General features: G+C 38.1%; 1 protein-coding gene across 7 annotated transcripts in view; it reads right to left on the reverse strand.

Annotated features, from left to right (window-relative positions):
* The window catches only part of USP25 (ubiquitin specific peptidase 25), a 166912-nt gene that overhangs the window by 132632 nt on the left and 6811 nt on the right, over window positions 1-27469 (reverse strand). For all 7 annotated transcript variants that reach the window (XM_027547591.1, XM_027547320.1, XM_027547143.1 and 4 more), the window contains exons 2-3: window positions 8011-8088; window positions 1963-2107 (exon numbers count right to left, since the gene is read on the reverse strand). In XM_027547591.1, the coding sequence (XP_027403392.1) occupies window positions 1963-2107; window positions 8011-8088 (223 nt within the window). The remainder of the gene's footprint in view (window positions 1-1962; window positions 2108-8010; window positions 8089-27469) is intronic.

Here is a 27469-nt window from a genome sequence, read left to right on the forward strand (position 1 = left end):
ACATACAAATTCTGTTTTTTCAATTAACACACTTGCTAAAATCAGGTTGCTTTCTCCCTAAGAACACCTATTCAAATCTTTCATTTTGTCCATAACATTTTCACTACTCCTTGTCAAAATTCTAAAACAGGTGTTAACATGTGGCTTAAAGAACATTTTCTAATTTTCACACAACAAATAGGGTATCTTTCTGATGACACTCTTATAATCCTAATTCTTCTCTGCATATGTTGTCTCATGTCACAAAGTCTACCATCTGTATTAAGAGTTGACAGCTATCACTCTACAATCGTTCCGTCCTTTCCACTAGAACTCGGAACCATGTCTACTCAATTTCCTGTTTCTTTCACCTTAACCAGCTGTCTTCAGTCAAAATCCTTTTTCCTTTTTCTACTTAATTTCATTTTCCTCCCAAGTCTCAGAACCTTAAAAGATATGAAGTGTTATTCTCACATATTAATTCCTTCTCTACTTATACCACTATCTTTTTTCTAACTTCTTGTAACAAGTTTCTCAATCTTGTTCAAGAGAACTTTCATTGGTTTCAAAATGGCTTTTTTATACATATTATCAAAAATAATTCAACAAGCACTTTTTTGAGAAACCATGACATCCTAGTATAATGGTGGGACTACAGACACTCTATTGCCCTGTTAAGTTTACAGTTTGGTATGCAAGAAAGGCACAGCAAATAATTTCAAAATAACACAGTACTCAATAAGACAGAAGTACACTCTGGGTGTTAGAAGCACTCAGTTTAACATAGAAGCTAGACAAAATACTCTCAAGCCAGCAGTTCCTGAGCAATGTCTTAGAGCCCCAGAAGAAATCAGACTGGTGGTGAAGGCCAGAGGGGATTCCAGACAGAAGTAACATGTGTAATGACAGGAGAAATTAAATAGCATTGTGTGGATGAGAACTTCCAAGCTATTTTCCATTACTACAGTGTAAAGTGAGAAGAGGAAAACAATGGAAAATGAAGTTAGAGATGTAGGTAGGAGCCAAAACACAGTTTGTCTTGAACTTGGACATAGCAATTGAGTCTGTCTTATACAAAGCTTCTGCCATCACCTATTATCTGTGTGAGATAGGAGTATCTCAGCTTTGGAGACACAAGACCATTTGTGGAGCAAAAATACTAAGATTACCTTGAAATTCTGAGATTAAAATATTTTATCAACAACATTAAACAGCATTTAATGCCAATCAGTAGCTATAAACATCTATATGAATGGGAACTTTCTGGCTGTTTTCTAACTTTAAGAACATTTATAAACAAAACCAAAAAATTCTCTTTAAGGACAAGTTAGTAACCACACTTTTCAAATCCTGAATGCACAGAAATACCTACATTTTATATCATGCAGTTACTATATCATAATGAGATGGAAATAAAAAAACTCGGCTATATAAGCATTAATTATTCATATTACGAAGAAAAGTTAGAGTCCTGTGTAAAATTTTCTGTATATGCATGTTTATTTATTTTGTTCTGCTGTATAAACTGTCTTCCAAGATCTTTATTTTGGAGAGGGGTTGGAGTTGAGGGAAGGAAAATTCTGTTAAACAATAAATCATACCAGTAATTAAAAAAATACTTTATCTTCAAAAATAATACTAAGGTCTCTACCAACATTTAACATCTATAAAACAAATAACTGTGCCCTATTTAAAATTCTAGAAATTTTTAATAAATAACACCTTTGGATGTTCCATATTTTAAAACAATACTATACGAAATGTTTTATGAAAGAATATATAACTTAAATATAATCTTTTACCTCCAAACTGGAAAAAAATACAGTAGCTAATAAAAACATATGCACCTTTCAACTACAAGAAGAGCCAAAGCTAAAGTCATACGTTTTTTTGTCCTTCACCTCTGCTTAAACAAAATACAGCCCCAAACAAAAGTTTTAATTACATTCTGATTAAAATATTAAGAAAGAGAAGTAACCTTACTTGTGTCCGCTTGGCTGCCCACACTGATGTATCTGTCATTGCCAGGAAGCGCTGTTTGGTAGTAAGTTGTCTCCTCCTGCTGAGGGGTCTTGGCATTCTTTGCAGTAAGGAAAGCCACTGCTAGCTCCAAGTTTCCATTACTATCCTTCAAGTATCAAGAACAGAACATCAAATATTTTGGAGTAAGTATACATTTGCATATGATTTATGTAATTTTCTCCATAACAACTCTAACAGTAAAAATCATTTTCAGACTTAAAATTATACGTCATTCTTAATTTCACAATATAAATTCACTGTAAACATAGTATACTATATCAACCATAATTCCTTTATCTATTAATTAAAACTAATATAATGCAAACATCAATTCTATAAATAATTTGTTTTCCATTATTTTTTTTATTTGCTTAACAAAAGTCCAATCATAAACTTATACTTCGGAGCAAATGAACAAACTAAAAAATGTTTTCTGGAACTTACTATCTGAAACAGTGAAAAACAAATATTTAAAATAGTACTTCAGCAAACAAGAATAACAACAGATACTGTCTTTAATATTTATGCTGAATGCCTCAGTTCAGTTCAGTTCAGTTGCTCAGTCATGTGCAACTCTTCGCGACCCCCTGAATCGCAGCACGCCAGGCCTCCCTGTCCATCACCAACTCCCGGAGTTCACTCAAACTCACGTCCAGCGAGTCAGTGATGCCATCCAGCCATCTCATCCTCTGTCGTCCCCTTCTCCTCCTGCCCCCAGTCCCTCCCAGCATCAGAGTCTTTTCCAATGAGTCAACTCTTTGCATGAGGTGGCCAAAGTACTGGAGTTTCAGTTTCAGCATCATTCCCTCCAAAGAAATCCCAGGGCTGATCTCCTTCAGAATGGATTGGTTGGATCTCCTTGCAGTCCAAGGGACTCTTAAGAGTCTTCTCCAATACCACAGTTCAAAAGCATCAATTCTTCGGCACTCAGCTTTCTTTATAGTCCAACTCTCACATCCATACATGACCACAGGAAAAACCATAGCCTTGAACAGACAGACCTTTGTTGGCAAAGTAATGTCTCTGCTTTTGCATATGCTATCTAGGTTGGTCATAACTTTTCTTCCAAGAAGTAAGCGTCTTTTAATTTCATGGCTGCAGTCACCATCTGCAGTGATTTTGGATCCAAAAAAAATAAAGTCTGACACTGTTTCCACTGTTTCCCCATCTATTTGCCATGAAGTGATGGGACCGGATGCCATGATCTTCGTTTTCTGAATGTTGAGCTTTAAGCCAACTTTTTCACTCTCCTCTTTCACTTTCATCAAGAGGCTTTTTTAGTTCCTCTTCACTTTCTACCATAAGGGTGGTGTCATCTGCATATCTGAAGTTATTGATATTTCTCCCGGCAATCTTGATTCCAGCTTGTGTTTCTTCCAGTCCAGCGTTTCTCATGATGTACTCTGCATGTAAGTTAAATAAGCAGGGTGACAATATACAGCCTTGATGTACTCCTTTTCCTATTTGGAACCAGTCTGTTGTTCCATGTCCACTTCTAACTGTTGCTTCCTGACCTGCATATAGGTTTCTCAAGAGGCAGGTCAGGTGGTCTGGTATTCCCATCTCTTTCAGAATTTTCCACAGTTTCTTGTGATCCACACAGTCAAAGGCTTTGGCACAGTCAATAAAGCAGAAATAAATGTTTTTCTGGAACTCTCTTGCTTTTTCGATGATCCAGCAGATGTTGGCAATTTGATCTCTGGTTCCTCTGCCTTTTCTAAACCCAGCTTGAACATCTGGAAGTTCACAGTTCACATATTGCTGAAGCCTAGCTTGGATAATCTTGAGCATTACTTTACTAGTGTGTGAGATGAGTGCAATTGTGTGGTAGTTTGAGCATTCTTTGGCATTACCTTTCTTTGGGATTGGAATGAAAACTGCCATTTTCCAGTCCTGTGGCCACTGCTGAGTTTTCCAAATTTGCTGCAATATTGAGTGCAGCACTTTCACAGCATCATCTTTCAGGATTTGAAATAGCTCAACTGGAATTCCATCACCTCCACTCGCTTTGTTTGTAGTAATGCTTTCTAAGGCCCACTTGACTTCACATTCCAGGATGTCTGGCTCTAGATGAGTGATCACACCATATTGGTTATCTGGGTCATGAAGATCTTTTTGTACAGTTCTTCTGTGTACTCTTGCCACCTCTTCTTAATATCTTCTGCTTCTGTTAGGTCTCTACCATTTCTGTCCTTTATCGAGCCCATCTTTGCATGAAATGTCCCCTTGGTATCTCTAATTTTCTTGAAGAGATCTCTAGTCTTTCCCATTCTGTTGTTTTCCTCTATTTCTTTGCATTGATCGCTGAGGAAGGCTTTCTTTTTTTTTTTTTAATTTTTAAAAAAAATTTTTTTTAAATTTTATTTTATTTTTAAACTTTACATAATTGTATTAGTTTTGCCAAATATCAAAATGAACCCGCCACAGATATCTTATCTCTTCTTGCTATTCTTTGGAACTCTGCATTCAGATGCTCATATCTTTCCTTTTCTCCTTTGCTTTTCACTTCTCTTCTTTTCACAGCTATTTGTAAGGCCTCCCCAGACAGCCATTTTGCTTTTTTTGCATGGCTCAGATCATGAACTCCTTATTGCCAAATTCAGACTGAAATTGAAGAAAGTAGGGAAAACCACTAGACCATACAGGTCTAAATCAAATCCCTTATGATTATACAGTGGAAGTGAGAAATAGATTTAAGGGCCTAGAGCTGATAGATAAGAGTGCCTGATGAACTATGGAATGAGGTTCGTGCTGAATGCCTACTTAGAGGCAAATTAACAAGCAAATATCCGACTCATAAGAAAACAGCATCAGTGGCCTGAAAGCTTGATAGAGAGACACAGAGAACTCCAGAATACTGTGGAGATGAAAATTCTACCCAAATTAAACACATAAATAATATTCTAAAAATTTTGACAGCAAATTCATGAGAGAAACTTGCCCAGTTATCTCTATATTCTCTCTACAGTTATCAATAAAAACAACATTAGCTCTATGACTGCTAACTGAAACCACATTATGAAATCCAGGTATTAATAATGAAGCTATCTTTGTATCAAAGGCCAGAACACATAATACTGTGGAAGCCTTCAGAAACTTAGTTTACAAAGTTTAACTGGAAGCCAGTAGAAGGTTTTGGACAGAAACATTTTAAAAGGATTACTGTGGGTATATGTGGGGAACAGACTATGAGAGAATCGGCAGAAGCAGAGCCCAATATTATTTGCTATCATATCAAATGTGGGGAGGGATAAAAAGAGAAAGACCAGGATGATCCCACAATCTGATGTCTGAGCAACTGGAACAATTCAGCCCAACTCCACTTCTAACAGCCTTTGAGGAGAGAAAACGGTAGGAGTGCACATTTTAAACTTTGTTACCTATCAAAACTGTCATTAGACTCTTAAATGACTCATCCAAAACAAGAGTTTAACATAGTCTACTGCTGCTACTGCTGATGCTGCTGCTAAGTCGCTTCAGTCGTGTCTGACTCTGTGTGACCCCATGGACTGCAGCCTACCAGGCTTCTCCGTCCATAGGATTCTCCAGGCAAGAACACTGGAGTGGGTTGCCATTTCCTTCTCCAATGCATGCAAGTAAAAAGTGAAAGTGAAGTTCCTCAGTCCTGTCTGACTCTTAGCGACCCCATGGACTGCAGCCCACCAGGCTCCTCTGTCCACAGGAGTTTCCAGGCAACAGTACTGGAGTGGGGTGCCATTGCCTTCTCCCAACATAGTCTACAGTTTGTGACAAACCAGACATAAAACAATTTTAATAACAATGGCTAACATTTATTGAAGACTAAGTGCCAAGAAATGTACCAAATGCTTTCCATATACTCCCTCATATGATAATAATGATAAACTGAATGCAGCAGGGATCTATACAACTTGAAGGTCACTTACTTTGAACATACAAAGAAATTCTCAATATAAAAGTGCTAAAAATCAATCAACGACATTGTGGCTCCCAAAAGTAGACTCTGCGTCAGTATAATGCTGAGATAGTCAACCCATTATTAAACATTTTACAAATTTATGCTGAGCAACAATTAAGATTTAAGTACACTGTTTTCTTCCCCAGATACTGGTAACTGAAACAAGTTTAAAAAAAAAAAAAAGTGGTCACACAGCTCAAAGGAAATGTGGACACTACTTTAATTTTTTATGTTTATTTAATTAAACATATTCTACATGTTTCCTAAGTTTTAAAAAAAAATTTAAGTGAATTCCCCAAATTTGCCCTGAACAAGGTAATAGGTCTAACCCCAGACTCAAGTGATACAGAATGGGAAAGGCCATTTCTGAAAATAGACGTGGAATGATTGTCATATTTAGCAGAAAAAAGGATGGACTGGCAATCATCTAAATGTCATAATCATAAAAATTGAGGTACGACATTTTTGCTTCCTTTCCAGCTACTTAAGAGCAGCTTCATAAACCACGCTTTAAAATGCTCCTAACAGTACTGGTTGATTATTTTCCTGATGCAGGAAAAAGCTGAAGCAAAGCTTCCAGTAAAAGCAGAAATTATGTGTGGTACTGGGAGCAGGCTGCTTGGTTTCTATTCCAAGCTCCTCCACATGTTAACTATGTGATCTTCAGCAAGTCATTTTAACCTCTCTGTTTCTCCTTACCCTTTAAAAGGTGGATAAAAATAACACCTACTTCAAAGTTACTCGGAGGAGGAGTTAGCCACACAAAGTACTTAGAATAGCACCTAGTACTTACTGTAAGTGCTTAATAAGTGCTAGTTCTTACCACTACAATGATGATGACTGTGATTACAATCATTCAAAAGATAAATTATTTCTAGAAAACAAGGAAGAACTTCTGGCTCCAAATCAAAAATAATGTAAAGTTGTCTTTCAGAGCAACATGCAAAGGACTGAAGCTGTGTGTGTGCCTACAGTAGCCAACGGCTCTACTGTTGATGTCAGACTTGAGCAGTGATCTATAAATACACTTCAAGTGGAGTTCCAGTTCTGAACATTTTTCCTTCATTCCCTCTCTTTCAATCTGCATATCCATGTGATCTGACTCATCTGGGTGCCTCTGTGTGGCAATGAGTATATTTCACAAGATACAACAAAAATCATGCCCTTTTTTGTGCATAATCAAACAGTTTGATGTTGAATGATCTTAAGCACTCAATTAACTGAAGGTTAGCTGATTTATATTTCTCCTTCCTGGAAGATTAAAAGGGAAGCTTCTGATACTGTATTAATTTTCCCCCAATTCCTCTTCCTCTTCTATGCCATTCTACCCCTCCATCCCCAATTAAACACTACAGTGTCTCTTGAGTAAAATTGGCCATTAGTACTTGGGAGTCATATCACTCCATTTTGCATGAAAACTGTTTCATGTGGAGGGAGGTCTTCTTTCACTCCAAGGCATCATGGAACATCAGGGTGCTAAAAGCTAATGTGTTCAAAATTGCAGTATGTTATGTTAGTTCAGTTCAGTTGCTCAGTCATGTCCGACTCTTTGCGACCCCAAGGACTGCAGCACGCCAGGCCTCCCTGTCCATCACAAACTCCTAGAGTTTACTCAAACTCATGTCCATTGAGTCAATGATGCCAACCAACCACCTCACCCTCTGTTGTCCCCTTCTCCTTCCGCCTTCAATCTTTCCCAGCATCAAGGTTTTTGCAAATGAGTCAGTTCTTTGCATCAGGTGGCCAAAGTACTGGAGTTTCAGCTTCAGCATCAGTCCTTCCAATGATTATTCAGGACTGATTTCTTTAGGATGGACTGGTTGGATCTCCCTGCAGCCCAAGGGACTCTCAAGAGTCTTCTCCAACACCACAGTTCAAAAGCATCGATTCTTTGGCACTCAGCTTTCTTTATAGTCCAATGCTATGTTAAGTAAGGCCTTTACTTTATAAAAGTTCTTCCCTGTATCTATGGTACTATCCGTTGTATAACTAAAAAACTCAACTTTCCAATATGGTAGGTGGTGGAGATGAGGGTGTAACAGAAACTGTATCTCGTGAAACAGAGGCCATACCTTCAAGGCTTGCTGTAGAATCTGGGCATCATTAATCCCCGTAATTTCTCGTAGTTGATTCAGAAACGTCTGCTGGTGCTGGAAGAAAGGAAAAACCGAAAGCGTTATACTCAAATCTGGAAATGTACAAAGACCAGAAAATAAATGACCTTTGGGAAAAAGGACAGAAAACACAAAATACAGTAAAAAACAAAAAAATATAGAACTTGAGAAAGACTGAATAAATTTCATTATTTTAGGAAGAATAAACCACGCTGTGTGAGTCCTTATTCCATTTTCACGTTTCTAAAAGCTGATTGATTCTTCCCTGTCTGATGTATGCCATCTAATAAGAGAAGGAGTGAACTCTGTGACAGCTAAACCTAAGAAGAACAAAGGCAAAAAGGTATCCACTGGTGTACTTTAACTAGGGGATGAGACCCCAGAATGAAACTGAGGCAGCCCTATGAAACTCTCGGAGAAGGCAATGGCACCCCAATCCAGTACTCTTGCCTGGAGAATCCCATGGACGGAAGAGCCTGGTAGACTGTGTTCCACAGGGTCGCTAAGAGTCAGGCACGACTGAGCAACTTCACTTTCACGTTTCACTTTTATGCATTGGATAAGGAAATGGCAACCCACTCGTGTTCTTGCCTGGAGAATCCCAGGGACAAGAGCCTGGTGGGCTGCCATCTATGGGGTCGCACAGAGTCGGACACAACTGAAGCGACTTAGCAGTAGCAGTATGAATCTCTCCCTGCCCCTAAAGTCAGCCAGCATCTAGGCATTTAGGATGTACGGAAAAAACATGCCTTTGGCAAACAAGCAGTAGGTGGATATATTACACTGGGAGATGACTAAACCACCACACTCTATTCAAGGGAGGGAAAAAGAACACCTCATTCTCCAATCTGTCATAAAAGATCCAAAATAAAATTGATTACTTGCTCCCATTTGCTATGTGTGTTAGTCCCTCAGTCGTGTCAGACTCTTTGAGACCCCATGAACTGTAGCCCTCCAGGCTCCTCTGTCCATAGAATTCTCCAGGCAAGAATACTGGAGTGGGCTGTCATTCCCTTTCCCAGGGGAACTTACCAACCCAGGTATCGAGCCTGCATCTCCCAGATTTTTTTGCAGGCAGATTCTTTACTGTCTGAGTCACTTGGGCCCATTTGCTTTAGATGTGTTTATACTCTACTGATGTACCACACTCTACTAAAGAGAAAAACAGGTAGGATAGGATTCTATTACCAAAACCCTTCCCTAAACTTCCCTAATTAAAAATACAGTCCTCCCTCCATCTCTACATTTCTTAATACAAGTTCCCCAAAACTGAAGACAGAACCATGAAACAGAGAAAGCTCAATGGGTAATATGACATGGAAAGCAAGTCCCCTCTAGAATAAAAGGATCTGCTGAAATCTTGTCTTCTCACTAAACATTCTTACGTGACATTTATTAAATGTCACTCTATACTTCCTCCTCTAGCATCCAGTCCAAGTTCTAGATAAGATACAGGAGAAAGGACAAAGAGTGTCTGCTAAATGATTCCACCTTCTTCAACAAGCCCCATGTGCCTCATTCACTGAGCAGAACAAAGTCATGTCATGTGGCCCTTCATGGTTGCAAAGAAGGTTGAGAAATGTATTTTTCAGTTAGGCAAAAAGCTTCACTTCAAATCTGTTGCTAAGGAAAAAGAAAAGAACGAAGAATGTACACTAAACAGCCACTGGCAGTATCCACTATGACATCAACAAATGTTAATTTCCATAAAAATCTTACTAAAAGCTGAGGTAACTGAGACAAAAAATAAAATATATAATAAGGTATATGAACAAAGGTCATATAAACACAACAGTTGATTAGAAGAACTGAACTGCCGAATTTAGTGTGCTGAAATATGAGAAAAGTAAAATTCTCTTTAGACATGTCAATTTTTCTACTTTCATTTTAAAAATTACCAATAGCAAGCAATGGAACCAAAACTAACTTACACAATCCCCAACATTACAAATTAAAGATGTATACAAATTATACAGAAATTCTCTTTATCTAACTCCACATTTTAGTGAACATAAAATACTTGAAAGATCTTACAAGCTTGTTTATAACCACCCACACCAGCACTCCAAACCCTATTCTTTACACAGAATATAATTTTCCTCAACGGCAAATTATTCAATTGTGTATCAGGGAAAGATTTCTGAATACCCCAAATAAATTAATCATTTGTACAAATGATGCTGGCTATTATTTATAATGCAATTTGAATGGAAACAATGCAAATGTCCTTCCACTAACAAAGTTTTAAGTTGTAATGTGCAAGACAATGCCCTGATAAATCTATCAATAAAGAAGACTTCCAGGCCCCACATCCAGAGATAGTGATTCCAGAAGCATCTGGATCTGCTAAGGGATCTTCATTTTTAGTAAACATCTCAAATGAGTTTGATATAGATGAGCCTAGAAGCATGGTTTAATTTAAACAAACAACTGTGTATTTTTAAACAGCAAATATATAATCTATATAGAAGTTAATCTTTACAAATCATATTAAGCTAAGCTTAAATCATATTAAGCTAAGATTACAAAAATAGTGTGTCTATGTTAATGAGTACAAAAGTGAAGAAGTGAAGAGAAGTCGCTCAGTTGTGTCCGACTCTTTGTGACCCCATGGACTGTAGCCCACCAGGCTCCTCGATCCATGGGATTTTCCAGGCATGAATACTGGAGTGGGTTACCATTTCCTCCTCCAGGGGATCTTTCTGACCCAGGAACTAAACCCGGGTCTCCCGCATTGTAGGCAGGCGCTTTACCATCCAAGCTACCAGGGAAGCCCAATGAGTACAAGGTAAGATGTAAAAAGAATGTAAAACCCAGAAAGCTTACAAAGCCTGCATTAAACTCCCAATTCTTCTCCCATCTCTGCATCAACACACTTTGCCACTTCTCACTTCCTCCCACTAATTGTTGTTGTTCAGTCGCTAAGTCATGTCCAACTCTTTGTGACCCCATGGACTGCAGCACACCAGGCTCCTCTGTCCTCCACTATCTTCTGGAGTTTGCTGAAATTCATGTCCATTGAGTCGGTAATGATACCTAACCATCTCATCCTCTGCCACTCCCTTCTCCTTTTGCTTTCAATCTTTCCCAGCATCAGGGTCTTTTCCAATGAGTTGGCTCTTTGTATCAGATGCCCAAAATACTGACGCTTCAGAAACGTTATTTCCTTGCTGCACTGATGACTGGCTTGGCCATGAGACAAGTTTTCATCAATGGCATATTAGCAGAAATGAAATGTGCTTGCATGGTTGGGCTTACCCTCTTCAACTTGTGCAATTCATTAAGAACATAACCTGGATAGCCCACTTGCCCCAGAAGAATGAGCCACATGAGAAGAGCCACCCCAACCAAACAATCTGAACATAATATTTGGGATGTCACTAACTTTTGGTGTGATCTGTTACAGTGACAGGTGACTGCAAGTGAGTACAATAAGAATATTCATATAAGAGTATTTTATACAGAAAAGCAACATCGAAAGCTTTGTTATCATTTGGTGTGTTTTGTTCATTTTTCACAATAATGTCAGCTAACTATCCTAAGAAATATTCAGGTGCGTGTCTAGCATGGCTCTTGATCTCATGAATTTTGACTGAAAGTGAAATAATGAAAAGGATTAGGATGAGAAAGAAGGCTGACTGGGAAAAAGAAAAGGTAAATGAATTTTCTTAACTAACCAAGAAATGGGAACAAGATTACTAGAGGTAAGCAAGGAGAAAATTCTAAGTTTATGGAAGAGAAACCACCTCATCCGTCAAGTTTTCCTATTTGCTACTGGCATCTTCCAGCTGTGCTTTTTTCCTATCTTTGAAAATTTGCACCTTCATTTCCTACAATCTTATGATTTTGCTGCTTTTATTTCTGTTGTGATTAAGACCCTGGTCTTCTTTCAAAGTTTGCACCTTCTTATTTACCAAACTTCTGGTCCTTGAAACGCCCTGATCCTTAACTAAAAATATACTGCCATGTGGTTCTCTCTTCTTTGACTAATGATTTTGGATCCAAAGTGGACCTAACAGACTATCATCTCCAGAATTCCTTTTCTGAGCTGAGGTCTTCCTTGTATAAATTTCTTATCTACTACAGTATAATTGCACTCATCTCACACACTAGTAAAGTAATGCTCAAAACTCTCCAAGCCAGGCTCCAGCAATACGTGAACCATGAACTTCCAGATGTACAAGCTGGTTTTAGAAAAGGCAGAGGAACTAGAGATCAAATTGCCAACATTTGCTGGATCATTGAAAAAGCAAGAGAGTTCCAGAAAAACATCTCTTTCTGCTTTGTTGATGATGCCAAAGCCTTTGACTATGTGGATCACAAAAAATTGCGAAAAATTCTGAAAGAGATGGGAATACCAGACCACCTGACCTGCCTCTTGAGAAACCTGTATGCAGGTCAGGAAGCAACAGTTAAACTGGACATGAAACAACAGACTGGTTCCAAATAGGAAAAGGAGTACGTCAAGGCTGTATATTGTCACCCTGCTTATTTAACTTATATGCAGAGTACATCATGAGAAACGCTGGGCTGGAGGAAGCACAAGCTGGCATCAAGATTGCCGGGAGAAATATCAATAACCTCAGATATGAAGATGACACCACCCTTATGGCAAAAAGTGAAGAAGAACTAGAGAGTCTCTTGATGAAAGTGAAAGAGGAGAGTGAAAAAGTTGGCTTAAAGCTCAACATTCAGAAAACTAAGATCATGGCACCTGGTCCCATCACTTCATGGCAAATAGATAGGGAAATAGTGGAAACAGCGGCTGACTTTATTTTTCTGGGCTCCAAAATCATTGCAGATGGTGACTGCAGCCATGAAATTAAAAGATGCTTACTCCTCGGAAGGAAAGTTAGGACCAACCTAGACAGCATATTAAAAAGCAGAGGCATTACTTTGTCAACAAAGGTCCATCTAGTCAAGGCTATGGTTTTCCCAGTAGTCATGTATGGATGTGAGAGTTGGACTATAGAGAAAGCTGAGCACCAAAGAACTGATGCTTTTTAACTGTGGTGTTGGAGAAGACTCTGGAGAGTCCCTTGGGCTGCAAGGAGATCCAACCAGTCCATCCCAAAGGAGATCAGTCCTGGGTGTTCATTGGAAGGACTGATGCTAAAGCTGAAACTCCAGTACTTTGGCCACCTCATGCAAAGAGTTGACTCATTGGAAAAGACTCTGATGCTGGCAGGGATTGGGGGCAGGAGGAGAAGGGGACGACAGAGGATGAGATGGCTGGATGGCATCACTGACTCGATGGACGTGAGTCTGAGTGAACTCTGGGAGTTGGTGATAGACAGGGAGGCCTGGCATGCTGCGATTCATGGGGTCGCAGAGTCGGACACGACTGAGCGACTGAACTGAACTGAACTGAAGCACCAAATGGTAAACATTTCAAAGTTCACTGACAGATAATTTCAAGTACATAATATATCCTTCATGTAGCTCATTGTAAGACCGAAACCTGCCTCTAACCAGATATGTAAGAAAACAAAAATCATTTAATAAGTCTTGTATTTTATTTTTATCCATAATTTTAAGGAGAGCAACATGACAACCTTTCATTACTCTTCATATATAACCTCAAATAATATATGCACACCTTCATATGACCTCTCTGAGGAACTTACCTACAGTATGATCCTTCTCACAGCTTAAAGGGCCCTTTACATGCCCCAGCTATCTCTAGCTTGACCTTACAATGCTTTCTCCTCTTGCGCTTCCTCTTCCAGTCAGGGTATACACAATACTATTCTGCTTCCTAACTCAAAGGTCTGAGGATATTCAATTGCTTTCTGTTGAGGTCAGAGGTTTCTCTGACACTTACCACAGACTGTAATAATATATAATGATTAATCATCAGACTCTATATCGAAGAGAACACAGGGTGTCTATTTCCCTCATCACTGTGTTCCTGCTAACTAAGTAGTAGAGTGTCTGGCATGTGGTAGAAACACAATAAATCTTGACCAAATAAATGAAAACAGCAGTTTGCAGAGGTGAACTGGAATAAATCACCTCACAGGGCTTGAGCTCACCCACAGGAAAGAGGTACAAATTAAACTGGAGAAGGGAACAAGAAGCATGCATAAATCACGCCCAGTTGCTTAGCAAACTCTCTTCACTTTGCTACACTGCACTGCGAAGCTCACAGAAGGCCTTCCTGCCTAGTCCTGGTAGTGTCCATCCTGCGTGAAGGGGAGTGTACAGTACAGTATTGTTGAAATTTCCAAATTCAAAGAATCTACATATTAATCTCAAGAACAGTTGTGGTATCTTTTATTTTCTACTGCCATAGACTTAAGGTTCATCTCAGTCTTTTTGGGTTAACAGCACTTTAGTATTAAAATAATCACATACTTTTATGGATGCATAAATCTACAAGTATGCTTTTTGTATTCTTCACTATTTACATTTAGCCTTAGAAATGCCAGAAATTCTGAATTTAAAGTCTTTTCCCACGTTTTTATAGAATCCAGATCTACAATCTTAAGCATTATGTAATCTAACAAAAAAAAAAAAATGAATAAGGTGAAGAAATAAGACACTTTGCTCATCCTCAATAAATGTTTCCATCATTCCTCACTTCAGAGTTCATACCCCTACTGCAGCCCTTTAACCAATCTAACATCTGCATGATGTCCAGGCCCTGAAGAGAACCCTCTATCCCTATTAACTGGCAGACAAAAGATATGCAACAGAATTAGAAACTAAACACTTTCCCCTAAATATACTGTTTTGTGTATGTGTGCTTGGTCACGAATTCATGTCCAACTCTTTGCGACCCCATGGACTGTAGCCCACCAGGCTCCGCTATCCATGGGATTCTCCAGGCAAGAATACTGAAGTGGATAGCCATTTCCTACTCCAGGGGATCTTGCTGACCCAGAGTGATAAGCTAAGTTCACACAGTTAAATACATTTCTAGGCCAAACAAGAATCTAATACCGTGAAACATGGTTTCTATGGGAACATGCATTTAGAGTTACAAAAACCCAACTTGCAAAACCTTTTGGAACAGTGTGTTTTTAAATTAGAATGCCTATATTCTGGAAAATGTGGGTAAACAAAACTGTCATGAATCAAATTGTATCTGTGAACTGCAATCTCTACAGTTTAAATCAAGTGTATCTTTAGCTTGTTTTTGATGTTAATGATTTGGTTGATTCCTAATATATTTCTCCCTTGTCCAATTAAATCTTTGTGTGTCTCTTGGTTTCTGTACTTAAATTTTTATTAATTTTCAGTCCAAAAATAAAATCCCTTAAACTAACAGAACAAAATTAGCATGCTCTAAGTAGATCTTTCCAACTAGAATACCACATAACTCCTAACAGCTCTATGTGTCACAAACAATTCCTTAAATCAAATACAGTATTTGGGCATCCTAATTACAAATACAGTACATCCTATTGACTAAGCTTCCCCAGTAGCTCAGTAAAGAATCTGCCTGCAATGCAGGAGATCAGGGTTTGATCCCCGGGTGGGGAAGATCCCGTGGAGAAGGGAATGGCAACGCATTCCAGTATTCTGGACTAGAGAATACCATGGACAGACCATGGGGTCCCAAAGAACAAGACACGAATGAGCCATTAACACTTTCACTATTGACTATTAGAAATTGCATTATTCTAGACATACGGCTAGGTTTAATAAAGCATGTGCTCTATACCACTTTCTTTCCCAGACCGATAAAAGGGTCATTTACATAAGTGTCCAGGCTCCAGCACCTCAGCACACATGTCCTCCATCCAGTGCGCTTCAATCATAGCCTCTTCAATAAGAAGTGAATCTCAGTCTCAGGGCTCAGTGAGACCTCTCCCAAACGTATTTCTTCCCCTATTCTTAAGAGTTCTTTAAATGATAACTCAAATGATAACACTTTATCACTTGTTACTACTCAATATTGCTTTGTATTAAACTTTCCCCATTCATATTACTGTATAGTTTCTATGTCCTAATTGGACTCTTATTCATACAATCAACTTCCTTAAAAGCATTTTTTGTATTCTAATAATATATTAATGATACAATTCTGTATTTTTAAGACAGAAGTCTCAAAAACAATCAGGAAAGGGAAAATTAACCATATATAGTTGTTTTTTTCTTAGAATCACCACTTATTGAGCACTTACTAAAAGTGTACAAGGCACTAGAGACTTCATTATGCAGGCATGATGCATTACATTGTTGGCTACTGGTGACTGGACTCAATCTCTAGTCCCTTTTTCCTCCTTGGATAGGGGAGTGGGCTCTAATCATAGTGGCTGGTTTTTCTGAGGCACAGCCCCCATCCTGAAGCAATCTATTCCCCCCAACCAGGAGTTATCTCATTAACATACAAAAGGCAGCAAATTTCTGTGGCAGAAACCAAAGGAAAAGGCTAAATATTTATTTAATCTTTCACTGTATCATTTAGATTAAAAAAAAAATGCCTAAAAATATACAGCAGACATTGCATTTAACTTATTCACAAAACAAAAACAGACTCACAGACTTAAAGAATGAACCCTAGGTTGCCAGAGGATAAGGATGAGAGGAAGGAGCAGCCACAGACTATTATACCACAGCCAGCCACATATAGCTACTTATATATACACCAAGGTACCAAATTGTTTTGTTTGTTCTGCTCATGGACTTCTCTTTGCTTCAAATGATACCATGCATCTCCCTATAAATCTTCAACATCACCTCCTCTGTGAGGTCTTTCCTGTTCTTAGATCCTCTCCTTGGTCCTAGCAGTATATCCTGTATATACCTCACTTAAGGAAAGAAGTAAAAGCATCAGTTACTCAGTCATGTCTGACTCTTCGCAATCCCATGGACTGAAGCCCACCGGGCTTTTTTGTTCTTGGAATTCTCCAGGCAAGAATACTGGAGTAGCCATTCCCTTCTCCAGGGAATATTCTCAACCCAGGGATCGAACTCAGGACTCCTGCATGGCAGCAGGATTCTTAACTGTCTGAGCCACCAGGGAAGCTCCATATACTTCACTTAACTTCTAATATAATGTATGCCTTTCTGGCTCCCACCACCACCAAACTATAAGCTATTTTATAGTGCATTGTTTATACCTATCTACTTAAAACAAAGAATAAATGAATAGATGGACATGATAATGAGAGATAACTGGGTATCTAAGCAGAAATGTAAAAAAGCAATTGAAAACATGAAACAAGAGTTTACGTGAGGGTGAAAATTTTTAAGTTATTTTGAAAATACAAATTTGGTAGTAATGAACATATACAAATGACAGATTACATAAACACTCAAAGCTTGCAAAGTAGAAAGCAGAAAACCAAAGACCAAACCTTGAAAAACTCCTATAATTAAGTAAACACACAGTCCATGGTATTAGCAACCAAACTTTAGTATGCTGTATAGCCCAAATGTAAATACTTTAAATATATGTACTGTAAATACACAGCAAAATCTGACAAGCTTACAAAAACCTTGCCCATACCCAGGCCTACTTGAGACTGTCTTCTTACCCAACAATTCTCAACTCCCTATGTTTGTAGTACGTGTTTAAATACTAAGCATTTTTGGCACGCTCAAAAAGATCTGAAACCTTCACCACAACAAAATTCAACAACTCTTAAGGGAGGTGGCAGTAATTAGAATGCAATTATTCCTCCAGTACAATACTGTCCCATGGTGTCTGCAAAAGCAGTTATCACACTGTTCAGTAGTATCCCACCCTCCTGATTATCCAGGCACTAAGACGTGCTCATAGCAAAATACTGACAAGTTTCAATAAATAATATGTATTCAGCATTAACTTAAAAGTAAGGTATAATTGTTTACCTCTTATTCATAACAAGTGTATTCCACTCTACACTAAATCATAAAACCTGTTCAGAGGAGATACTGGAATAAGTATAACACATTTACTGAAGTACAGCAAAATAAAGTTTTAAATTATGATCAAACCTGGGGGCACATCTCTGAAGATTTTTGACAACAAAAAGGCTGAGACCACTACTCTAAGACAAATGCTATCAAATAAGTACTGAGGTTACAGATGGAATGTAGATGACAACAGCAATAAAATCTACTCTGTATGTTTAATAGCCATATTTTGTAAGAATAATGCTGATACATATACATTACTTTCCTCGGTTGAAGCTGCAAATGCCAAGTGAGCTTCTATAAAACACTCGTGAAGTCGCTCAGTTGTGTCCGACTCCTTGCAACCCCATGGACTATAGCCTATCAGGCTCCTCCACCCATGGAATTTTCAAGCAAGAGTACTGGAGTGGGTTGCCATTTCCTTCTGTCAAATTAAGTTAAACTTGTTATTCTGATTTTTTTTTTTTGAATTTTGGTTACATCTAAATTATTAGTGGATCACATTCTGTCAGACCTATCCAACATGACCCATGCATCATTAGAGATACCAAGGGAACATTTCATGCAAAGATGGGCTCAAAAGGACAGAAATGGTATGGACCTAACAGAAGCAGAAGCTATTAAGAAGAGGTGGCAAGAATACACAGAAGAACTGTACAAAAAAGATCTTAATGACCCAGATAATCACAATGGTGTGGTCACTCACCTAGAGCCAGACGTCCTGGAATGTGAAGTCAAGTGGGCCTTAGGAAGCATCACTATGAACAAAGCTAGTGGAGGTGATGGAATTCCAGTTGAGCTATTTCAAATCCTGAAAGATGATGCTGTGAAAGTGCTGTACTCAATATGTCAGCAAATTTGAAAAACAGCAGTGGCCACAGGGCTGGAAAAGGTCACTTTCCATTCCATGGCCACAGGGCTGGAAAAGGTCACTTTCCATTCCAATCCCAAAGAAAGGCAATACCAAAGAATGCTCAAACTACTGCACAATTGCACTCATCTCACATGCTAGTAAAGTATTACTCAAAACTCTCCAAGCCAGGCTTCAGCAATACATGAACTGTGAACTTCCAGATGTTCAAGCTGGTTTAGAAAAGGCAGAGATCAAACTGCCAACATCCGCTGGATCATCGAAAAAGCAAGAGAGTTCCAGAAAAACATCTATTTCTGCTTTGTTGACGACGCCAAAGCCTTTGACTGTGTGGATCACAATAAACTGTGGAAAATTCTGAAAGAGATGAGAATACCAGACCACGTGACCTGCCTCTTGAGAAACCTGTATGCAGGTCAGGAAGCAACAGTTAGAACTGGACATGGAACAACAGACTGGTTCCAAACAGGAAACGGAGTACGTCAAGGCTGTATATTGTCACCCTGCTTATTTAACTTATATGCAGAGTACATCATGAGAAACGCTGGGCTGGAGGAAGCACAAGCTGGAATCAAGATTGCCGGGAGAAATATCAATAACCTCAGATGTGCAGATGACACCACCCTTATGGCAGAAAGTGAAGAAGAACTAAAGAGCCTCTTGATGAAAGTGAAAGAGGAGAGTGAAAAAGTTGGCTTAAAGCCCACATTCAGAAAACTAAGATCATGGCATCCAGTCCCATCACTTCAAGGCAAATGGACAGGGAAATAATGGCTGACTTATTTTGGGGGGCTCCAAAATCACTGCAAGTGGTGATTGCAGCCATGAAATTAAAAGATGCTTGCTGCTTGGGAAAAAAGTTATGACCGACCTAGACAGCATATTAAAAAGCAGAGATATTACTTTGCCAACAAAGATCTGTCTAGTCAAGGCTATGGTTCTTCCAGTGGTCATCTATGGATGTGAGAGTTGGACTATAGAGAAAGCTGAGTGCTGAAGAATTGATGCTTTTAAACTGTGGTGTTTGAGAAGACTCTTGAGAGTCCCTTGGACTGCAAGGAGATCCAACCAGTCCATCCCAAAGGAGATCAGTCCTGGGTGTTCATTGGAAGGACTGATGCTGAAGCTCAAACTCCAATACTTTGGCCACCTGATGGGGAGAACTGACTCATTGGAAAAGATCCTGATGCTAGGAAAGACTGAAGGTGGGAGGAAAATGGGATGACAGAGGATGAAATGGTTGTATGGCATCACTGACTTAATGGACATGAGTTTGAGTAAACTCTGGGAGTTTGTAATGGACAGAGAGGCCTGGCGTGCTGCATTCCATTTGGTTGCAAAGAGTTGGACACAACTGAGTGACTGAACTGAACTGAGTTACATATGAGATTAAATAAAAATGGACTCCTATTCATGGAAGAAAAACACAAAGGGAACAAGAAAAATGCTGAAAACGGAAAAAACATCTCCAAGATATGTAAATTGAGGGAAAAAGTAGTATTTAAACTATAAAGAATTCCTTCAAATCAAAAAGGAAAAAGTAAAACAACTTCCCTTCCCCCCACCCAAACAACCAGAAACAAATGTGATTTCCACAAGGAAAAAAGCAATGGTTCATAAACATATAAAAAGATAACCAATTAACCTATCAACACTAGAATGGCTAATGGTTCATAACTATACATGAACCACCGAATACGCTCATATGCTGCCTTCTCTACCCCACTGCAGCCTAATATGCTCAGATGCACTAGTGCCCTCCCTCTGAAGCCACTAGCAGGAATGGGAATAATCACTTCTTTTAGTTCTGCAGTTTTATTACGAACTTGAAATCCCAGCCCACTGGGGAAGAAGTCTGGAATTCAGTTCGGAGAATCTGTATGGAGCAATGAGAACAGAGTTCATAACCCCAGGAGGCCTGCGCAGAGAGCTCCTTCTTCCCTCCCAAACTGGTCATTTTAGACCTGAGGCAGTGGACTGATGCTAATTTCTTTTCAACACTCTTCCTTGGCCCTGTCCTGACCCAATTTCTTTAAAGCCTTATGGGAAGACTTCAGGGGTCCTCTTTCTGAAGTGCCAAGACCAGCTCAGAGGCCTCCGTGGAGGATACAGAAAGACCCACACCCCGAGTCCAAGCTTGTTTCTGAAGCTCCATCTCAAACAAAGGTGACATTTGATTTTGCATGCACTCTGGTTCAAATTATGATGCATAAACTTATGTATATGCAAGTGTATAGCTGGTTCTCATATTAGTACAAGCACAGCATCAGGTCCTGGCCACTAATGCTTCTTCATTCCTGGTCCCTCTCTCCATACTCCTCTACAATATCCTTCCTCTTTACCTAGGATCTAGGTCTCAGCTCCACAGTCGATCCTGCCCTCAAAGCTAGTGCCACTCAGCCTGACAGACCCACTTCCAGGCTGGACAGCACCAACAAAAACCCAACAAATAAGTTTCTAGTTCAAAACAAGCTACTCTTCTGTCTTGTTCCCACATGAACCAAAAACCACAAGAAACGTCTTTCTCTGCTTAATTGTTTACCTGTCCACAGTTCATCCCACCCCATCATTAGTACCCCAAGTTCTCTCCAAACTTCCAAGCCAACTACAATGCGAAAGTAACATTGTACCCTATGGAACAAAACAGACATTATAAGATTATTATTCTGTGTGTAATTATTTAATAAAGAGATTAATTTGGTGTTAGTTTGAGGCATGAAGAAGAAAAGCCTTTTCATTCTTTGGCAGGTAGCCTTTTTATGAGGTATTACTAGAAAAAATATAAAATGTAGGAAAAAGTATGCAACTTCACTTTGTTTTGTAAGCCTACAGGACTGGCCCCTAAATGTTTTTACCTCTGGGAACATCTTTAACTTTTTTGCCATCTTCAGACTTCGAAAAATAAGTAGCTTTTGTTATTGTTGATCCTGTGAGAATGTAAACCTGAATAATATATGAGAAACAATACTTAAAAATCATCCAGAAAATAGCCAATAAGTACATGAAAAGGTGTTCAAAACCACAGTCAATCTGGAAATATATACTGACATCACAATGAAGTACCACTACTTACTAAAACTGCTAACATATAAAAGTTGATAACACTGTTACAAAGATACAGACAACGGGAACTCTCATACATTCCTGATGAGAAGGTACAATCACTCTGAATAACCATTTAGCAATACCTTACAACAGTTATGTATATGCCAAAGAAAAACACTTTAGAAATACACCAGGTACCATTCTTCCCTGGTGGCCAATGCAGGGGACTCGGGTGTGATCCCTGGTTTGGAAAGATTCCCCGTGCCGCAGAGCAACTAAGCCCAGGCGCCACAACTGCTGAGCCTTCGTGCTGCAATTATTGGATCCTATACGCCTAGAGCCTGTGCTCCACAACAAGAAAAGTCACTGCAGTGAGAAGCCTGTGCACCACAACAGAGTAGCCACTACTAGAGGAAGCTCAAGAACAGCAACAAAGACCCTGCGCAACCAAAAATAAAGAAAACTTTAATCTAAAAAAAAAGTAGTAGCGTATCAGGTTCCAAAGTAAGAACTGTCCTTTTAAAATTAGCAATAAAATAGAAACATCCACCATCATCACTTCTAAACATTTATCAGACGTCTTACCTAATACAAGAAAAAATGAATTATAAGCATAAAAATTGTAAATAAAAATAAAACTGTCATGATTTATTTACACGATCTTTATATAAAAAAATCCAAAAACATCTCTGAAAAAATATCAGAAAGATGATTTGGGAGAATGGCATTGAAACATGAATAATATCATATACGAAACAAGTCACCAGTCCAGGTTCAATGAAGGATACTGGATGCTTGGGGCTGGTGCACTGGGACAATTCAGAGGGATGGTACGGGGAGGGAGGAGGGAGGAGGATTCAGGATGGGGAACACGTGTATACCTCTGGTGGATTCATGTCAATACATGGCAAAACCAATACAATATTGTAAAGTTAAAAAAAAAAATCAGAAAAAGTTTTAGCAAAGTGGCTAGATATAAAATCAATCTACAGAAGTCAGCTGCATTCACACACACCAGTAACAAATAACAAACATTTTAAAGCACTTTATAATATTGTTATTGGAAAGTATCAACTATATAGGACAAATAATGTACATGAATTCTACTGTGAAAATCATAAGCCAAGTAAAAAAAAAATTAAAGATCTAAGGTGGCTTAGTGGTAAAGAATCCACCTGCAATGCAGGAGATGCAGGTTTAATCCCTGGATCAGGAAGGTCCCCTGGAGAAGTAAATGGCAACCCATTCCAGTATTCTCACCCAGGAAATCTCATGGACAGAGGAGCCTGGCAGGTTACAGCCCATGGGGTCGCCAAAGAGTTGGACATGACTTAGCAACGAAACAACAAAAATATTAAAGTAGAGCTAAATTAAAAAAAAAAAAAGTACACCTAGTTGATGGATAGAAAGACTCCATTTCATAAAAGATGTTAGAAGTTCCAAATTGGTCTACAGGGTCAATAAATTTACTAAAAAAAACAAAACAAAACAAAAAAAAACAACTCAAACAGGGTTTTTCAGAGAACTTGGTAAAATTATTCTAACTTTTAAGGCAGCTACCAAAGCACATTGGAAAAAGAAGAGCAAACTTACTGTTTCAGTACAGAGATTATTACGAAGCCTTAACAATGAAGACAGGATGGTATTCACAAAATGAACCATGGAACAAAACAGCAAAGGGGGAAAATAAAAAAGCATTTTCCATAAAACTTTTAAATATGACAGAGATAGTATGTCAGTTCAGTGCGGGAGAGCATTAACTTTCAGTAAGGTAAGATTAACAACAAAAAAAATCATACACAGAATAAAAATTAACTTGGATCTCTAACACATCAGGTACAAAAATTAAGTGCAAATAGGTCTAGTTGTTGCAAACACAACCTTTAAAACTCTTATTATCATACAAATAAATTTCATTTATATAGCAAGGTGAAAAAAGTTCCAAAGTTAAAACAACTAAAATTTAAAAATATGTGCCTTTGGAATCAGAGAGGCAATAAAAAGGAAATCAAAGAGAGAATGAACACAGGATTCAAGCTGATTACAGTCTCAAATGAAAACAGAGGGATGGGATGAGGTGGCTGTATGGATAGATACAGGTTACTTTCAAAGTTCTCACTTTTGCCTTAGGCAGTGGGTTCAATGTGTGCTTATCATTAAAGATGAATTTGCTATTTCATAAATAAGTGAAAACTTATTTGCATTGATAGCTGATTATGATCCAACGTTTATGATTAATTCCATGCTGTGTACTTCAGAACCAACTAGAATTAAAACAAACCTGACAAAAAGTATCTGACCACTTACGACGGAAGCAAATACAGAACTGGCATACAAAAATAATTTTAGACAAAGCAAAAAGTTATTCTACCACATAGACCAAAAGTATAGAAAAAAAATATAAAATGAAATTTGAAGCAAGACAGAGAGATGAATGGTATCTATATTCAAATAATATAGTGTCAGAGTAGGAAGAAAAATGGAATAGAGTAACAGTGCTATGCTATGCTATGCTAAGTCACTTCAGTTGTGTCTGACTCTGTGCCACCCCATAGACGGCAGCCCACCAGGCTCCCCAGTCCCTGGGATTCTCCAGGCAAGAACACTGGAGTGGGTTGCCATTTCCTTCTCCAATGCATGAAAGTGAAAAGTGAAAGCGAAGTCACTCAGTCATGTCCGACTCTTAGCAACCCCATGGACTGCAGCCCACCAGGCCCCTCCATCCATGGGATTTTCCAGGCAAGAGTACTGGAGTGGGGTGCCATTGCCTTCTCCGAGAGTAACAGTAGTAACTTTTAAATATATATCTTTTTCCTGAGAAGAACACTATAGTTTTCAGATCAAAAATTTTTGTCAGGATGGTTAAAAATACATACACACACACACACACACACACACACGTGAAATCTCTGAATTCTAAAACCAAAGAGGAAATCTTATAATCTCATACAGAGTCCTGCATGACTGAGAACACATACAGATAAAGTTAAATTATCTACCAAAAAAAAGTCAAACAGCATTAAACTACACAGAAGAGCACAGTTAAAATTAAACATCTAAATACCTATTTTAAAAAATTTACTGGTCACTAATATGTAACACAATTAAATAAAATAATATTTTTGATGTACAGTCCATTGTAAAAATTTTTTAAATTATTTAAAATTACCATTCCATATTATTCCAATAAACTCAAGAAAGATATAAGAAAAAATATGCTAAACAGTCTTATTGGGAGCACAGGGAAGGAGGGAAAACTATTAATTATTACACAAAAACATGTTTAAACATATTTGTTTAAAATTAAGAGAAGAAAAAGCTCTTTAAATAAATGAAAATCAGATGGCAATAAAAAGATTAAACATGTTATCACTATATATATATATATATATATATATATGAGATGATATCTTATGAAACGACCAGCAAAATCAAATTTAGATTAAATCCATTAGAAATACAAATATAATTTGATGAAATTATATTAAAAGTAGAGACGCCAATCTTGCTCAGAGGATATAAAGATAAAACCATGAAATATTCAAATCACACTCTAACTGCTCGTGTGATATATATAGAACTCTATAACTCAAAAAAAATACATATTCTTTTCACATGATCATTAAAACCTCATGTGCTTAGTCATAAGAAATTCTTAATAAATCTCTATAACTATTACAAATCATATTCTCTAAACAGAATGTTTCAATTGTGTTGAAACTAAAAACCAACAACTTAAAAAGTATAACAAAAAAAGTAAAACAAAAAATATTCTTAAATAATGAAAGAAAAACATTTTAAGATAATAGTCAAAATTAGGAAAGCACAACTAAAACGTGCTTTAAATAAAGTGGTCAGCCTAATAAAAGTCACAGTCATCAAAACTTCAAAGTAGCAAGTACTTAGGTTCAAAGATCAAAAACAGTTAAATGCTACAAATTTTGACTGATTTAACTTACTGCTACCCTAAACAATTCCAAAAGCGAACAAAAAAACAAAAAGCTTCTTTTTTTTGTAAGCTCATCTTTGTATGAGCTAATAATAGCCCATACACCTATAAAAACAAACCTTGTAACAAATTTCATTTAAAAATGAAGATTCTAATTTTTAGATTAAAATTTAGTGTAATGAATTCTAAGGCATCAGGACAAATGCAAGCCAGAAAGCAATACAGATAAATGGTTAATGGCAGAAGCCCCCAAGTCTCAGAGTTTAAAGCCCACCCTCAACATACACTAACAATGAAATGTTGCTTTAGTTCTTCTCTAATACTTTTTCCTCAACCAGCACATGAAAGTAAAAAAAGCATCTACCTAAAAAAGTGGTTGGGAAAATGCAGTTGAAAAGAAGTTATAAAATTCTTTGCACACTTTCTTTTTATTTTTAAACTTTACAATATTGTATTACTTTTGCCAAATATCGAAATGAATCCGCCCCAAGTATACATGTGTTCCCCATCCTGAACCCTCCTCCCTCTTCCCTCCCCATACCATCCCTCTGGGTCGTCCCAGTGCACCAGCCCCAAGCATCCAGTTTCATGCATCGAACCTGGACTGGCGACTTGTTTCATACATGATATTATACATGTTTCAATGCCATTCTCCCAAATCTTCCCACCCTCTCCCTCTCCAACACAGTCCATAAGACTGTTCTATACATCAGTGTCTCTTTTGCTATCTCATACACAGGGTTATTGTTACCATCTTTCTAAATTCCATATATATGCGTTAGTATACTGTATTGGTGTTTTTCTTTCTGGCTTACTTCACTCTGTATAATAGGCTCCAGTTTCATCCACCTCATTAGAACTGATTCAAATGTATTCTTTTTAATGGCTGAGTAATACTCCATTGTGTATATGTACCACTGCTTTCTTATCCATTCATCTGCTGATGGACATCTAGGTTGCTTCCATGTCCTGGCTATTATAAACAGTGCTGCGATGAACATTGGTGTACACGTGTCTCTTTCCCTTCTGGTTTCCTCAGTGTGTATGCCCAGCAGTGGGACTGCTGGATCATAAGGCAGTTCTACTTCGTTTTTTAAGGAATCTCCACACTGTTCTCCGTAGTGGCTGTACTAGTTTGCATTCCCACCAACAGTGTAAGAGGGTTCCCTTTTCTCCACGCCCTCTCCAGCATTTATTGCTTGTGGACTTTTGGATCGCAGTCATTCTGACTGGTGTGAAATGGTACCTCATAGTGGTTTTGATTTGCATTTCTCTGATAATGAGTGATGCTGAGCATCTTTTCATGTGTTTGTTAGCCCTCTGTATGTCTTCTTTGGAGAGATGTCTATTTAGTTCTTTGGCCCATTTTTTGATTGGGTCATTTACTTTTCTGGAATTGAGCTGCAGGAGTTGCTTGTATATTTTTGAGATTAGTTGTTTGTCAGTTGCTTCATTTGCTATTATTTTCTCCCATTCTGAAGAGCTGCATTTTCACCTTGCTAATAGTTTCCTTTGATGTGCAGAAGCTTTTAAGTTTAATTAGGTCCCATTTGTTTATTTTTGCTTTTATTTCCAATATTCTGGGAGGTGGGTCATAAAGGATCCTGCTGTGATGTATGTCAGAGAGTGTTTTGCCTATGTTCTCCTCTAGGAGTTTTATAGTTTCTGGTCTTACATTGAGATCTTTAATCCATTTTGAGTTT

This window comes from Bos indicus x Bos taurus, chromosome 1 (genome assembly GCF_003369695.1).
Source record: "Bos indicus x Bos taurus breed Angus x Brahman F1 hybrid chromosome 1, Bos_hybrid_MaternalHap_v2.0, whole genome shotgun sequence".
Lineage (NCBI taxonomy): Eukaryota > Metazoa > Chordata > Mammalia > Artiodactyla > Bovidae > Bos > Bos indicus x Bos taurus.